Source organism: Coffea arabica, chromosome 11e (genome assembly GCF_036785885.1).
Source record: "Coffea arabica cultivar ET-39 chromosome 11e, Coffea Arabica ET-39 HiFi, whole genome shotgun sequence".
NCBI classification, from domain to species: domain Eukaryota; kingdom Viridiplantae; phylum Streptophyta; class Magnoliopsida; order Gentianales; family Rubiaceae; genus Coffea; species Coffea arabica.
Genome location: NC_092331.1, coordinates 56,059,001 through 56,075,686, shown reverse-complemented (window position 1 = coordinate 56,075,686; position 16,686 = coordinate 56,059,001). Strand labels below are relative to the sequence as shown.

The 16,686-nt window shown below is 35.5% G+C and overlaps 2 protein-coding genes across 5 annotated transcripts; one reads left to right on the top strand and one right to left on the bottom strand.

The window, feature by feature from the left end:
• Positions 1 to 1,226: 1,226 nt before the first annotated feature.
• Positions 1,227 to 7,597, bottom strand: LOC113719241 (2-oxoglutarate and iron-dependent oxygenase domain-containing protein CP2). Of its 4 annotated transcripts, XM_027244399.2 has the most exons (9): positions 6,845 to 7,590; positions 5,602 to 5,649; positions 4,081 to 4,257; positions 3,835 to 3,985; positions 3,655 to 3,741; positions 2,821 to 2,945; positions 2,113 to 2,231; positions 1,726 to 1,837; positions 1,227 to 1,651 (listed from the first exon to the last, which is right to left on the bottom strand). In XM_027244399.2, exons 1-9 carry the CDS (start codon positions 7,304 to 7,306, stop codon positions 1,616 to 1,618), a joined length of 1,317 nt encoding a protein of 438 aa, XP_027100200.1. In that variant the 5' UTR covers positions 7,307 to 7,590; the 3' UTR covers positions 1,227 to 1,615. The 4 variants fall into 4 exon arrangements, 3 of the variants coding, with proteins under 3 accessions (XP_027100200.1, XP_027100199.1, XP_027100201.1); XM_027244398.2 differs by having other exon boundaries at positions 1,227 to 1,837; positions 6,845 to 7,591; XR_011825321.1 differs by lacking the exons at positions 1,227 to 1,651; positions 1,726 to 1,837; positions 2,113 to 2,231 and adding an exon at positions 3,110 to 3,544 and having other exon boundaries at positions 2,817 to 2,945; positions 6,845 to 7,597.
• Positions 7,598 to 12,541: 4,944 nt separating this feature from the next.
• LOC140021506 (fructose-bisphosphate aldolase 3, chloroplastic) lies at positions 12,542 to 16,322 on the top strand. The gene is made up of 6 exons (XM_072072494.1): positions 12,542 to 12,918; positions 13,919 to 14,188; positions 14,271 to 14,380; positions 14,500 to 14,590; positions 14,687 to 14,956; positions 15,834 to 16,322. The coding sequence occupies exons 1-6, from the start codon at positions 12,754 to 12,756 to the stop codon at positions 16,110 to 16,112; spliced, it is 1,185 nt and encodes a 394-aa protein (XP_071928595.1). The 5' UTR covers positions 12,542 to 12,753; the 3' UTR covers positions 16,113 to 16,322.
• The last annotated feature ends 364 nt before the right edge of the window (positions 16,323 to 16,686 follow it).

Below are 16,686 nucleotides of genomic sequence, written 5' to 3'. Positions count from 1 at the left end.
AAATAAATTAATTTAGTTTTGCGCGTAATATTATTGTTAGACTTGTATCTACTCGCATACAAATACTCATTGTCAAAATCATCACCGTGTTTTTACAATGTTCAATTATGTCAACTGATCTCATCAATGATTCCATCTTTAAATTTTTTGTCAATGCCATGTTTTTACCATTTACAACTTTGTCAACTAATCTCCTTGATAATTCCATTTATAAATTTTTTGAATTTTTTTTTGTTAATGTAGGTAGTTGTGAGAAATTGGAGAGGAGAAAGGTGGGAAAGGGATGAAGGTAGTACGATAAGAGAGTGGAATAAAAAAAAAGGAGGCAGAGAGGAGGGAAATTGTGGGAGGAGGATTGGGAGCAAATATTTTTGCTAATAGAAGTAGAATTGTAGAATAGAAAACGGGTTTGAAGTGGACACCTAGCTATTAATAATATTTTTGCAACCACCGTAATATTTGAATTACTCTTAATCATCTATCTATTAGCATTATATAATAGGTAGAGCAATAATGGAGGAAACTTTTACAAAGTTAAACAAACTAACTAAATGGTACTTTAAAAAAAAATCAATATTGGGAAATTTGATTAGGGAAAAAAGAGTTAAAAAAATAAAATATGATTTATTAGATATTTAGGCGGCATTAAAATGAATCAAACTTATTTTAATCCCGTTCATATTGGTCCCATGACTAATACTATGAGATTGCTTGAATATAAACCATCCATATTAAATAGTAATACAGTTCCAATTAAACCCCGTCCAGATCCCGCTCATTTGCCATCTCTAGCCATATTACTCATCCCGCTCCATACCTTTCTCCTCTTCTTTTGTACGTTTTGGAAAAGGAAGCATACCATTCTATAGTACGTGTTTTTCTTTCGAATGTTTTGGAAAAGGAAGCCGCTCTTTTGCATAGTGGCCACATTGCTATTTGTAAAAGGTTACTAGCACGTAATAAAACACCGCTGGGACAGATGACTAGTGCGTAAACTCCGCTTAATTAGTAATAGTCTCTCCTATCCTCGAAAAATCTGATTAGCAGTTGTTTTGCACATCTTTGCCTGCCGACACAAATCATAATGAGCAATTACATCATGTCGAAATTTTTTATCACCCATTTCTACGCCAGGGCAGCACCTCAGCAAACACTGGTTTGATTTCACAATTTATTGCAGCAATTTCTACAATCAAATGTATCTAAGATGTGCAGAGCACCGCTCATCTACAGAGTACAGCTTCATTCACCATGAGGATTCAACTCCCTACAAAATGTTCATCGTACCAAATGGTAAGCCATATTCAAGTCAGCTAACAATTGGGATGACCCAACACCTACTTGATTTAGATGTACAGCTATCTTGACAAAAAAAAAAAGGACAAAACAGACAACATCTTCAGCATCCCTATACGACTAACGGGAAAATGCTTCTGCCATGAGGATGAGTTGAGCTATATTACAGTTTCAAAGCAAAAGTCAAAACACAATGAACAGCTAGGAAGCCGCTTCATCTCCTTCTCTTTGCAGCACAATAATTAGAGACAATAAACTGTTCAAGTAGCAGCTTCATCTCCTTCTCTTTGCAGCACAATAATTAGAGACAATAAACCGTTCAAGAAGCAGCTTCTCCTTCTCTTCTCAGTAATTCCTGATGGAAGGAAGAAAAACGAATGCATCCATAATTGAAATCTTAAAGTGAAATCTTAAAAGGTAACACAATACCAGTTTCGTTGCAGCAACTGACTGACGCTGCCTTTCTTTCTTCTCCCGTTGACACTCTGCACACCAGCCTGAACAATCCTTTTGGTATTTTCTCAACTCTCTGAAAACGGAACTGCAAAGACAGCAACAGTTTCAGAGGTAGCTACTGAACATGATAACAAACACCAACGCTATTACCAATAGACTAAATAACAGACATCTCAATCTACTCTACCATCCTTTCCTCGTGATCTACATCTGATTCTAAGGAAGGTCCTCGGAACTTTCACAGAGCAGACACCACTTCAAACAAATTAAGAGAGTTTGCAATTGGGAACTCGGAGATCTATATGACTCATGTGCAGCACAGCAAAAATCCTTCAAACAGCTTCAATGAATAAAATGTACCTTCTACACCACAGTAATAAATTAATTCGGTGCCCAGATGTTGTAGCCCTAGCACCATGCCGATGGCGACCACGGTGAAGAACAGCTCGCCCAGGGACATGGGAATAATCCAAGATTTCCTAAAAAAGAACAAAGATCAAGTACACATTAACTTTTGCTTGTACATGCAAAACTGAAAGCAGAATATGTTATAGATAGTCATCATCTTGTGATTTAGAGTTCACAGGAAAAAGATCAATCATCAAATTATAATAAAAGTTGCATATTTCATAGTGAGGAAATAGTACAATGCGTGCACAATGGTAACGTAGTATATTTCAGTGATAAACTACAAAAAGACAATGAAAAATAGGATGATAATTCCCACACCCAAAACCAAAACAAAAGCGTGCCAAAACTTATCATGCAGGGCTATTACAAATCAGGAGCTCCATTTCCATTTGCTGACTATAGAAAACTTCTTTCCTCTAGCAAAATTAACATAAAGCACACCCCATAACCCCCCTCCCCACCACCTCTGTGGCCCAGCATCAAAAAAAAAAGGGCGTAGACATGACCGCCATTGTTGCATTTACAACAGATAGTAAAAACTACAGCATTGCATAAATACATCAACACTAAGCTTTTCCCAAAGTCACCACCAACTTTTTCATTTTTTCTTCTTTTAATTGGGCTACTTGATCATATAATAGTTCAAATGTCACTTACCTCAGGCTGAGTTTCAGAATTTACATGTTTCTCACACCGCACACCTCGGAAGAATAACTCTCCACCAGAGAACTGCTTTCCCAAGCATACATTCAGAGTGACTTCTGAGTCATCCACATGGAAACCTATAAATGTAAAGCCCTTGAAAGTCAGAGACGTATTGTTTTGCCATATAACAAGTTAATTAGCCATCCCGATCTTTGATCGAATCACAACCGGACCAATGTATAACTTTTACTCTAAATGAAGTATCCTTAGCATCACAGTCCAAGGCTTCAAAGAAGAGCACCTTTTGATGAGGAAACAGATATAATACCACAATATACTCCAGCAACCTGCAGTCCTTAATCAAGTGACACTTCAAAATACAACTAGAGATTTACAAAAATCCAGCATTAATACTTTTACTAAAAATTAAACTTCTGTAATACAAGGAACTGAAAAGTGTGGACAGGCAAAAGTGATCAGTAATCACCAGTTGATTAGAAAGTCTTTAGCTCATTACATTCTTTTTCAAGCTAGTGGACTTGGTCATACATGTGCAAATGCTTTATCCTTCCAAATATTTCTGACAAAACCAGGCTACCTAAAACAAAATTCACATGACAGAAAACATGATATATATAGTAACTACTTGTTACAACACCCCAGATTGTAAGACTGTAACTTAGCTTCATTGTAATGTCAAAAAGCAGACCCATGCAATGACATCCTATACAAAATCCTGTTAATGAATTGAATCAGATTGGCATCCACTAGTTATGAGTCACTGGTTTTGAGATCAGGAAATAAAACATAATAGGAAGTCGGAAATGCTCGGATGCAATCACACACCGAGGTCAACATCTCTATCCATTCCATACTCGACGACAAATCCATGATGTGTGTCAAGTGTGGCTCCACCAACTTCGGGAAAGAACACTGCAGAAACAAATAAAAATTATCATCCTGCATTCACCTTGTTAAACAGTTCAGAAATTGACCCTCCACAGGGGAGGGAAAAAAACCTCATACCTCTTGACATTGGGCGTATAAATTCTTCCATCAATTTGTCGAGCATTGTTTCCAGTCCAAAATCATCAAGGACAGCACCATATTTGTTCATTGTATTGGGCCGCATGATTCTGAATTTCGTTTCGTGCACCCACTTCTCAAAATTTTCTACCTAAGCAATCAAAACCTGATAAGAAAACATAGAAGCTAAACTACAGAAATTAAACAAATAGCATTTTAGATCACTGAAAACGATCTACATCATACCTCAGCCAACAGCATTTCACAAAAGCGAGGTTGCAGCATTTCAAATGCAAAAACTCCTGGAGATGGTTCAGACATTATACTTCTGAAACTTTCTTCAGTGTTTTCACTCACAGCCTTGAGAAACGAAGGGACAAAGAAATTTGAAGCTTGCATAATATACAGTTCCCTATGTAAAGGCTGGAAAAAAAACAGTGTTAGGTGAGGAACATGGCTAACATAACAGTGAGCAGATCTAGGTAAGCAAAATAGCAACATGAATAGTGTATCCATTCACTACTATCTTTTCAATGCATATCCATGCTATATATAAAGGGAGAGGGAGGAGTTGGTGTAAACTTTTTGTATCACTTTATGTTCTTCCTAAACTAGCCTTGATAACTACCCACTTCCAACGTCCAATATATCTTTCTTCCAACTAATATGTATTTCTTATTATTTTGTTTTTCAACTTATTTAGTAAACCTTAATTTTTTTTTAGCAACTATCAATTATGGTTATGAATTACTACTAAATAATTATTTGTTCATATATTTTATTTTAATGAATTTTCTACATACTTACTATTACAACATAAAACTAATTCTCTTGAAAATGATTTCAAATAGAGTCAAAAAATTTGGCACAAATTTCTTTTATTAGTTGCACACATATTCGTGTGTGCCTTGAACACTAGTGGGAATAAAATTCATGGCTATAAAAAGCTGGATAAACATCAAGCCGTAGTATTTACCATGTTGCAAACATTGTCTAGGTGTTTCTGTTATGACTAGTACAACACATGCAAAAGAATGGGGAACTAAAATTTTGCCAGCATAATTTGTTACTGTAAATTGGTAATGAAAAGGCTGCTGTAGTGTGTTATATTTCCTAATTAACATATATAACAGTATTTCATAGGAGCAGCCACTTTGTACCATAGAAGCAGTATATATGTGTCTCTGATCCAATTTGATCTCCACACAACAAAGAGAAATTGAGATTTTAGAAGTTAATTTTCACATGAATCTTGTGAGGAGCATTTTTCTCTTCTTCTCTATCTCAAAATACTTTTTTCCTTTCTTTATAATTTCCAGTGTATAGATGGTCCATATGTTTTCAAGTATTATCTTCAAATTTCAATATTACACACTTTACATGTCCATTAGCCCTTTTAGCTTCTACAGCCATAGGACTCAAACTATGCTCACACAACCAACATTAAGTTCCATCCAGACACAAAAAAATCCACTGACAATCTAATTTCATCTGGCACCTATAAAATAAAATTTGGGGGCAAGTGGCAATAGCCATTAAGCCATCATAATTATCTTTTGCTGGTAAGCAATTTTCCATCCCCTTCCCGATAGAATAGGCATTAAACCAGGAAGGATTGGTTCCTCAAAACACAAGTTATTGCAGCTTAAAATATAATCCACTTTCTACTTGTTGATAAAAATAAATTGAGCACCCATATTTATGTCGATGTCTAACATAATTAGGTAAAAAGATAATCCTCAACTATAGTTTTATCAGGGTTTATACCTGATAGTTCGATATAATCTTTTGCCTGTATTCTCTGTGCTTCTGAACCTGTTAACACAAAAGAAGTTGAAAACTCTCAAAAGTTGCTTCGACAGAAGCATAGCGTACAAGAGATCTTCTCATCAAGATAATGGGAAAAGCATGCTTTACAGAACATGCAAGAATCCCAGTTGCATCATGTTTTGTACATCATTCAGTTTCCACCATACGCTATCAAGCTAATAATCTTCTTGAGTTGAGACAACCCAAATAATTAGAAAAAGAGCAGATTTCCAACAGATATACAGAACCACATGAATAATTCCAGGGGAATGTCACTTAATATCGTAGTTGAACACAAAATGTCTGTGCAAAAATATAAGCCCCTTAGACAGCTCCATTACCTAATAAAGTGTTCAACTGACAGAGAACACACACATGAAAAAAATATCCAACAAATTCCTTTCTCTCAGATTTCTTATCCCTTCAGACATATCCTCCAAAAAGCCAATCAAAATCCCTAATAATTTAACATGAATAAAATGCCCAAAACCCAATTAGTCTTACTGTCAACATTCCCATTCTCTTTCAACGCTAAACAGCAGCAGAAATTCAAAGCAAAAAATGATGACCATTTTCAGTAACAGCAGCAAAACTTCCAACCCTCCAGAAATTGCATTCCTTTTTCCTCCTCAGTCCCCTTCCCCAAATCAACCTCTATTATGGAAGAAAAAATAAAAATACAAGGAAAAAACACATAGAATTTACTCCAAAAGTTCATACCCTCTCCATACTTTAAGCTAATGTCACAGTTACCAGTAAAAACAATTCACAATCTTCCTAACATTTTTATTACTTCTATCTTTTTTATACCATCACAGAAAATTGTCAAATAAAACAAAAATAAATAAATAACTGTAACTCAATCCAATTCTACTTTTGTCTCCCAACACCACTACTGCATCTTCGCATGCACAGTTGCATGCAAGAATACCTCAAAACGTCCTTTAAAAGTTCTTTAAAAATAAAAATTCCAATCTTTTTACACGTGTCTCCTTGCACTACAATGCCTAGCCCATGTATACATACGCGTAGAAGCAGAGATATAAACCCGTATAAATACACGTAAAATGTAACCATTATATTCACTTCCCCCCATGCAATTCTAAAATTTCCACATTTCCCCCATCCACAAACCGTAATGCAAGCAACAAAAGCAAATGAGCGAACATGCAGAAATATTAGTGCATGTATATATACTTACACGATTTCGCTCGCTTTCGGTGGAGTAACGGAGGAGGATTTCACGCATGTAATGAACCTTCGTCTCCCGCGACGAATTGAGGAGAGTTGGCGGCAAATACCTCTCCAGAGAGCTGAAAAGCAGAGGACTGAAGTCCAATTGCAAATCCTCATAACTATCCGGCTTGTGATCGGCGCTAGGGTTCAGCCGCAGCCTGTGGGAACTATAGGTCGGAAAAACCTGCGATGGCGGTGGCGGTGGAGGCATAAGCGTCCCATTCCCATTCTTATTGGTAATACTTTTATCGTTTCTGCTGCCATTGTTGTTATTAACATTTCTAATTTCAGTTGCCGGAGATTGAGGCTCGGAAATCCTCCGATCGACGGTTGCAGGCACTATTCCCGTCCCAGCTGCCGCTGCCGTCCCCGTCACAGTCGCGGTTAGCGATGCCGAAACCATTGCCGCTGCCCCATCCTGCGACATAATTTCAGAAAATCTGTTTTGTGTATGGGTATGTATGTATGGATTATATGTATGGAAGGGGAGGGGCAATGCCGAAATGATATGGGATTATAGGAGCATTTTGGGAAGCTTGGGGTTAGGGTTTGGGTTTGGGTTTGGAAAATGAGGAAATTTTGTTACCGTTTCAGTTCGGTTCTGATAGAGAGGATGAAGATGGAGAACGTTAGGGTTTTCTGTCGAGTAGACAATGCTGACGTGTGTCTTTGTGTTTATTTCTTTTTCTTCCTTTTAAATTTCAGAAACAGCAGACAAATACTGGATAGGACTTTCTAAAAATTTTGGATAATATCATATGTTCTTTTTTTTTAGCAGGCTTGAAAAAAAGAATATGTTGCAAGAGGTTTTTTTGTGAACAAATTTGTTATTTCTTTCATGGACTGTTTTTCCTTGTCATCTCTTACCTTTTTGTTCTTCTTTTTGGAACTTTTTTACTTTATCCAAAGTTTAAGATTTTGAAATGTTCTTTTCATCATAAACATTTACAGTTTATTAATTTCATCTACATTTTCCCCTTTCTATGGACAAGGGATAGATTTCAAGTTGCTATTTCCAAATCCATTTGGATAGTGTGTAGAGTTGAAAGATGAAGCAAACTATTTTAAAAATTCGATTTGATAAGAATTCGTTCGAGTTTGATTTGTTAACTAATCAAGTCAAGATTAAATAGCATTTTATATTCGATAAAATTCAAATTTGATAAAAAAAAAAACTCGTTCAAACTCAATTTAGTGAATAAACAACTTGAACAAAATTTTAAACTCGTTAAAATAATCAAACAAGTTTGAATAGTAGAGTGTTCAACTTGATTAGATTCGTTTATACTCCTAATTGTGTGCTTTACTATAACCTAATCTTTATAGATTTGCCTATTTCTCAAATACTAGTTTTTTAAATATAATGTTATGATAACACACTCCATAAGGCGATAAACAGGTTAATTTTGAACAAAATTTCAAATTTGTTAAGAAAGTCAAACAAATTTGAATCTTAGGGTGTTCTACTTAATTAGATACGTTTATATTCCTAATAGTGTGTTTTAATATAACCTAATCTTTATAGATTTGCCTATTTTTAAATACTAGATTTTCAAATGTAATGCTATGATAACACTCTCCATAAGGTATACGTATCCTTAAAAACACTTCAAATACGAATCTCAAACACACCTAACAAAAAGACAAAAAATAAATAAGAAGATATTCTACCATCTCTTTCTTTTTCCACCTATCACAAACCCCCACCGTCCCACCACCCATTCCTAATAAAATTTTTAAAAATTTCTAGATGAAATTTTAAAATTTTAAAATATCTTAAAATATATCTACAGCCAAAAAAAATTTTGAGATACAATGTTACGGTGTAGTTTTTGAAAAATATACCAAAAAATACTTAAGCTATATGAAAGTTGTTTTAAAAAAAGTTTGATGCTTATCCCTTACTCTTCCTCTCACTGCTTGCTACCCTCTAGGCCTCTACTGGCAACACCTACTACCCACCACTATTACTCTATTTTATTTTTAAAAAATTGTAGGGATATAAGAGTATCATTGTAGATGATATTTTACCAAAATTTGTTTCTTTGTGACATACATAAAATAGGCGTGCCAAATAGACCCTTAAGTATAAGAAAAACATATTTGAAATGGAAACTATTTCTTAGGTGTTCTTTTGAGAAAGACGATTTTTTTTTAAAGGCCCAATGTTTAAGTTGAAAATTCAGCTTGAAAGCTTAAATTCAAAATGGAGCAAAGACATAAAAAAAAAAATTAGTGGAAAAGTGAGAGGCAAAAACGAAATCATTCAATTTTTTTTTTTTTGGGATGGAAATGGTAACATTGAATCTTCTTTAAAATTCTTGAAAAAGAACATTGTAGTACCAAGATGAAAAATTAATACCAAAAGTTGAACAAGGTGTCTATTATTCTCAATTTTATTATGAGATAGGAGTATATCTCATTGACAACATTGTGATAACATTTTTCTTTTTTTTTTTTTGGAAATTATAGGTTTCTCATGTTGAAATAGGCTTTTTGGCCTAGAGACTTATATTTGGCCCATGGTTTCATCACTGCATAAACAGCAACATGAAAATTAAGGAGGTTGGAGGCCTAGGATAGAATTAGATTATAAAATGAGATTTTATAAAAGTACATTAATCTAGTTAAGTTATACTTTAGAATAGAAGATTATTTGAAATAACATTATAGCACTTTTTGCTATGTGATATATATGAGATGATTAAAAAATATATTTATGATACAAACAAATTATATTTATAAATGACAGTTATCCAAAAAAGGAAAATCATTATGATTTCGAGCAAAGACACCTTATAGCATTTCGGCTAGTAAAAAAAGGAAATCCTATACTAAACAACATACGACAAGTGATAGAAACAAACTAACAAATAGCCTACGTCTTTGATTTTGAGGATTTTCTTGTCTGTGACTATCGCTCAAAATTGTCGTGATTTTCAATTGTTTTTTTATAGATGAAATCTAAAAAATATATATGATTTTGAATACGCACAATTGTACCAATATACATAAATACAAGTTCAATATGCTACATGGCCTCATAAAGAAAGAAAATTTTTTTAAAGACATGTATTTTGATTGTGATTTAGAATACAAGAGCTTGTTTAAATTGTCATTATTTGGACATATTATCCTTGTTTGGATTGCTTGTTTCCGCCAGAAAATATTGTCGTTTTCTGTGATCACATTTTCCTATCACCTTTTTCCCTCACATATATCAAATCGCTACAGTAATTTTTCCATGAAAAATGACGGAAAATGCAATCCAAACAGTTCTGAATATGCAATCCAAACAGTTCTTTTTCCATGAAAAATGACGGAAAATGCAATCCTGAATATTTCTTTTACACATTTCTAATGACTTTTTTACTTTTAATTATTTTTCTGTCTCATATGCATTACATCTCAATTACAACAAGATTGGAAATTATTTGTAAAACGGAAAAATGAAAAAAATTTCTACCATATCATAGACACATTTCCAATCACTTTTTTTTTTTTAATTCTCAACTACATTTGTATTTCGTTTAAGATCATGTCATAAAACATCTTACAATGTTATTGAAACAAAACTCAATTATTTTTGAAATATACCCCTAAAGGTCCTAAAAAATGAGATACGAATGAAACATAAATCTCCAAATAATACACGAAAACTTTTTCTGCTAGAAGCCAAAAAAAAAAGCAATTCAAATTTGTGCATTAGAAAATTCTAGAATAAAAGATGCATCTTCATCCTAGGAAAATGCTTCATTGAAATATTGAATTAGAGCTTTCTACAGGAGCGGCACGTGGTTGTAGGGAAAGATAGCCATCGCACTTTTCAAGCTTGCATGTTAGGTGAAGGGAAAGGTCCGTCACCTACTCACACTGAGCTATCATCCCCGATCCCGTTTCCTTGGCATTTTCGGAAACCCGACGGCAACTGATTATTGTTGCTGCCATCCCTATGGGATGAAATCACGAAATTATCCTCAAGCGCCTAATGCCGAAAATTCAGTAGAGCATTAAGGTGTCATTTGATAAAAGATGATCGGAATCAAAAATTAAAATAATTCCAATTCTTATTATTTGGGTTACATATTGGATTCAGAATCTTGTAATGAAACGTTAAAATTCGAGAGTTCTCAATTCCTAGCAAATTGGACGGATTTTCACGAATTTTCAAATTTGATTCAATTTGACTCGAAAACTTAAAAAAAAAAAAGAAAATATATCGTTTTCATCACTCAATCACATCGGCCCAATTTACATGGCAACACCTTTTCTCTCTTATCCCATATTCCATAGCAGTCTTTTATCATCATCTCTCTCTCTTTTTTCTCTCTTCACTTTCTCCTCCAATTCTCCATAGCAGCAGACCCACCTCATCTGGTTCTCTTTTCTTTCTTGTCAATCTCTATTATTTTCCCTTGTCTTCTCTCTTTCTTTCTCCTCTAATACTCCATTGCAGCCACTCTTCATTTGGTTCTCTCTCCTTTCTTTTTTTTTTCCTTTTTGTGTAAATCTTTCTTCCATCTCTTGTAAGCTGCTTTTTCATGCTCCACAGATTGTAAGGTTGATTGATGATGGTCAAGTGTTGGTTTAAGAGAATATGGTGAAGCACGAGTACTTAAGGGTTGGGAAGACAACAACAAGAGAAGGGAAAGAAGAAAAAAAATAAAGAAAAGAAAATGAAGAATAATTTGATTCCAAAACCTTATAAATATGTACCAAACACTAGTCATTGTAATGATATTCTTGATCAAAACCCATATTGAATTTTTGAATGTAATTCTAATTGCAATTCCGATTCCTAGGTATGAGTCCGCCCTCCTAAGAGTAAGCTATTATAATCTCGCTTGGTGTCGACTAAATTGAAATGAGTAAGTACCATGGCATGGATATTTTGATCATTAAATCGTAAATTTGATAATTGATCCAATCTATATATCAATCGTGATTGTTTATAATTTGCATGATGGGTGTACTAAAATTATATAAGGATTCAATTATGAGTTTTACTAATTTATTATAATTATAAATTATTCTCTTCATATTTTCAAAGTGCTTTTTGCACCCTTTTGAAGTCACTGCATTTTCACATTTTTAACTAATCAACCATTTGACATCGATGTACTCCTAACCCTTTTTTCGCCTTCTATTGTATTCATAAGCAGCCTACGGAAATAGCTTTATACAAGACATTCCTAAGAAAACTAAATTGGAGAACGCGAAAAATGAATACTGAAATAACTTTAGACACGTATTGATTCATTTTTACGAGACATTGAACAACATGAATATGTTTTTTTCTTTTTCTTTTTTTTTGTTGAGAATGAAACAATAGTCGTACCATCTCACGAGTATCAAGAAAATTCCTAAATCATCAATGAAATGCTAATTGACACCTCTCCACTATACATTTTTATATTGAAATAAGTTTCCATAAAAAGGGATACAAGTGATTGAAACGTGAAATACATGGGATTTTAGTTGCTCTTTTGCTGTTATCCTAGCTAATGTATATGTATATATATATAAATGTGTATACATACGTGGTCGGGCCATTGTACCCCTAGGGGCAAATCGGACAAACAACAAAATATCTACTGTGTGAGTGTGTGTTTGGTAGCTCCGCACCTGACTTGTCCTATTATTAAATTGTACTGGATTATTTCAACAGCTACTCTCCCGTTCATAGCAAAGTGCGGACTTCCCGAGGGAACCAAAATATTTAACCAACTTTGCCCATTTTCTCTGTTCTCTTCTGCTCACGCCAAATCGCCCTTTTTTATAAACGTCTTTCCACTCTTTCTCACCGAGAAAGAAAGAAAATTTATCAGTCCTACAAATAGTAATTTCGACGACTTTGATCAATCAGTCGCGACGATGGCGGCGTGCACGAGTTTTGTTAAGCTAAACGCATCATCATCATCGTGGATCGGCCAGCAGTCCTTCAACCAACGGGCCTGCGCTTTCCCCTCCCGCAGCCGTGTCTCCATCGTCAAAGCCTCGTCTTCTGGATCTTACACCGACGAGCTCGTCAAGACCGCTGTATTGACTCTGACCCGATTTTCCTGTTTCTGGCTCGTTAGCGAGATTTGTGATCTTTTTGCTGTTTGAATAGTTCTTAAATTTGAGATGATCATAATTTTCATTTGATATTTGTGATTTGCTATTTGTAATATAGTAAAAGTTCTTGTTTTTTATTTTTTTTATCTGTTTTGGAATTTTGGGTGGTGATATTGTTGAGTTTTTTTTTTTTAGTATGATGTCATGGTGCATGCGGTTTGCTCATTATTGAGCTAATAAAGTATTTAAATACTGTTCTGAGGACGATTTGTTTGACTTTTTTAATCTTTTGCAGTCGGTTGGTGAGCTTTGCTGTTTATTGTAGAGTGTAGAAGATCTATTTATTTTTTCTGGGCGCGTGCTTTAGCATGTAACTTTGTCACCTAACTTCACTGGTATTTTGTATTTTATGAACTTGTAGTTTCTTTCACTTTTTCTTTGCTTTCCAATTTTTCGTTTTATGGTGTGCGAACTGGAATCAAATGTTAATGGTTGACTCTACTTTCGTGGGTAAGATATTTGGAACTGATTTTTTTAACTAGCATTTCTTGTGAAGGAGTTAAAATTTTATCATGAGGTTGAAATGTGCTGATGAACTGGAATCTCTATGTCTAGGGATTGAAATGTACTGATACCGGAAGTTATATTGGTTAATCTTTTATATTAATGCTAAGAAAGATGAACTGCTCATGCAAACACTAAAACTGGTGATGGATCTTCCTACTTGTTCTACTAGAAAGATGCTTGCCTTTGTTAGAAGGTTTTTCTCCTTCTGTTTCCTATATTACTCTTCTTCTGCTTATCTGGTTGTCCCTTCATTCAAAATGACTCTAAACTAGGTACTTGAGAACAGTGTATTTCCTCTTTGTGGACAATGACTCCCAACTGCATCCTTGAGAGTAAAGCATGCTATGTATGTATTATACAGGACCATTTTCTGATTTGCTTTCCTTTTTTTCATTTTTTCCCTTTTTCGGAGTAGAAATCTATTGCATCTCCAGGACGGGGTATCCTTGCCATTGATGAATCAAATGCAACTTGTGGAAAGAGGTTGGCATCTATTGGACTTGATAATACAGAAGTCAACAGGCAGGCTTACAGGCAACTTTTATTGACCACTCCTGGCCTCGGTGATTATATCTCTGGTGCCATTCTCTTTGAGGAGACACTTTACCAATCAACCACTGATGGAAAGAAGTTTGTGGATTGCTTGCGTGATGAGAGTATTGTACCTGGAATCAAAGTTGACAAGGTATGATTGATCTGGTAGTTTCAGATATTGAAATTGTGGTGTTTCTGTCACACATTTTTAAATTTCTCACTTTGCTGGACAGGGTTTGTCCCCCTTACCAGGATCCAACAATGAATCATGGTGCCAAGGTTTAGATGGATTGGCTTCTAGATCTGCCGAGTACTATAAGCAGGGCGCGCGGTTTGCAAAGTGGTAAGTGGTTTTCTGCAATTATTCTAGTCATGCTGCTTATTAAAGACGTTGGATGTTTCAAGAAATCTTTCCAGTTGTTTACACTTCATTTCTTTGATAGTGTTATCTCACAATTTCAGGAGAACAGTTGTTAGCATTCCTTGTGGTCCTTCTGCTTTGGCTGTTAAAGAAGCTGCATGGGGTCTTGCACGTTATGCTGCAATTTCTCAGGTATATCCGCCACTTCTCTAGAAATTATGACCTATGAGGTGCTTTCCGGTCCATAACCTGTGATACTGGAGTTCAAATTGAGAATGGTTGGTGCAGGATAATGGTCTTGTGCCTATAGTGGAACCAGAGATCCTGCTTGATGGAGATCACCCAATAGAAAGGACGCTTGAAGTGGCAGAGCAAGTGTGGGCGGAGGTCTTCTACTACTTGGCTGAGAATAATGTTGTCTTTGAAGGTATTCTGCTTAAACCTAGCATGGTAACTCCAGGAGCCGAACACAAGGAAAAGGCTTCTCCAGAGACTATTGCAAAATATACTCTGACAATGCTTAGGAGGAGAGTACCTCCAGCCGTTCCTGGAATCATGGTATGGAGACCTTAACAGTTTCTGATTTACACGTGTTTATTTTTAGGAAAATGTTAAATCTCTCTGAGTTCTTTCATCCAAATAACCAAGGTGTAGACAAAGTCGGTTAGTGAGGATTGGAGCCGGGACATAGTTTGGAGGAAGAGCTAATAGTGTAGCTCCAAGAACAAGAAAGAGGAGAAGGGCTAAGAGGAAAGTGTGTGGAACATTGCGACAACAATTGTGACAACAGTAGTAGGCCTGTAAATTAGCTAGTATAAGTTCAAATAAGTTCTTGTAGCCATTTGTCATAAGCTTTTTCTGGGATAACTCAATTTTAGGATAGTGTGCTCTCGAGAAAATCAGATGGTACTAAGCAAAACCTACTATTATCTGGGAACAGCAAAGAGGGGAAAGCTAGGTGAAGCTGTCACTTCCTGTGTCTTTTTGAGCAACCTTGCCAAAGATGATCAACTTCAATCATTTTGGAATTGTGCTATAGATCTTACCCCTAGTGGCAGAGTTTGGCATGAGTACCACGTGTGAGCGAGGACATTTATTTAATTTGTGCTACATTCTCTGTGAATATAACCAACAATGACAGAAATGAAGCTGCACAAATATAGAAGAATGAGAATCTTAGGTTTCTGCAACTTGCTAAATCATGTGATACAAGTAATATGTGATTTTCTTGGGCATCATGATGCCAAAATTCTTGGTTGTTGACAATAGTCTCACTTAAGGACCTTTGCCTGAACCTTCATCCCTGATGCAGCTTTGTTGCTGCCTTACTGTTTGAATCATATGATTAGCTTCTATTTGTTTCTTCATTTTCATCATTTCATCATTTCATGTATTGTATAAGCATTACTGAAGACGGTTTTGCTTTTCTGGTCAGTTCTTGTCAGGTGGACAATCTGAAGTGGAAGCCACATTGAACCTTAATGCTATGAATCAAAGTCCCAACCCATGGCATGTTTCCTTCTCTTATGCCCGAGCACTGCAAAACAGTGTGCTGAAGACATGGCAGGGACGTCCTGAGAATGCAGAAGCTGCTCAGATGGCACTTCTGGTTCGTGCAAAGGCAAACTCCTTGGCTCAGCTTGGAAAGTACTCCGCTGAGGGTGAGAGTGAGGAAGCTAAGAAGGGAATGTTCGTCAAGGGCTATACGTACTAACTGGAATCGTTCGCAACTTGGCACCCTCGGTTCATTGTAGCTTTGTACTTCATTTTGTGTAATTTACATCTCCCTAGGTTGAAACATGAGGAGACTTACTAGGAGAAGCCCATTTTGCCCGAATCCCTACCCTATTTTTATTTCTTTGTTTGCCGTAATGCTACTACAAAATGCTTGAATAAGTCCATTGTGAGAAGCTATTGAAATGCAGCCTCAAGAAGCTTCTTTTTTTTTTTTGGTCGACACGATAGAATCTATGCTACACTTACTCCTACTTTACATTAGGAGGGGAGACATAAATGGGGTTAAGGGTAATTCAATGAACCACCATCGATCTAAACGGGTGTGTATTACCCGTCGCGAAATATTTTTTTTAAGAAAGTCTTTGGCGAAATATTTTCAAGAAAGTCTGGATATTAGAATGCAGGCATCCGTTGGTGCAATATTTTTAGGAAAGTTTGGATGTTAGAATGCAGGTTGATGCAATATTTCTAGGAAAGTTTGGATATTAGAATGCAGGTGATCACTTGATCTGTATTTAAATCCCTTGATCTGCACTTGAGTAAAGTTTTAA

Excerpts from the sequence above, each read along its gene's own strand:
- LOC113719241 (XM_027244398.2), bottom strand. The coding sequence starts at position 7,306 with ATGTCGCAGGATGGGGCAGCGGCAATGGTTTCGGCATCGCTAACCGCG. Across the intron at positions 3,742-3,834 it reads TATACGCCCAATGTCAAGAG|TGTTCTTTCCCGAAGTTGGT; the intron begins GTATGAGGTTTT and ends TTGTTTCTGCAG. Across the intron at positions 2,232-2,820 it reads ATTCTGAAACTCAGCCTGAG|GAAATCTTGGATTATTCCCA; the intron begins GTAAGTGACATT and ends GTTCTTTTTTAG.
- LOC140021506 (XM_072072494.1), top strand. The coding sequence starts at position 12,754 with ATGGCGGCGTGCACGAGTTTTGTTAAGCTAAACGCATCATCATCATCG. Across the intron at positions 14,189-14,270 it reads CTGGAATCAAAGTTGACAAG|GGTTTGTCCCCCTTACCAGG; the intron begins GTATGATTGATC and ends TTTGCTGGACAG. Across the intron at positions 14,381-14,499 it reads GGCGCGCGGTTTGCAAAGTG|GAGAACAGTTGTTAGCATTC; the intron begins GTAAGTGGTTTT and ends TCACAATTTCAG.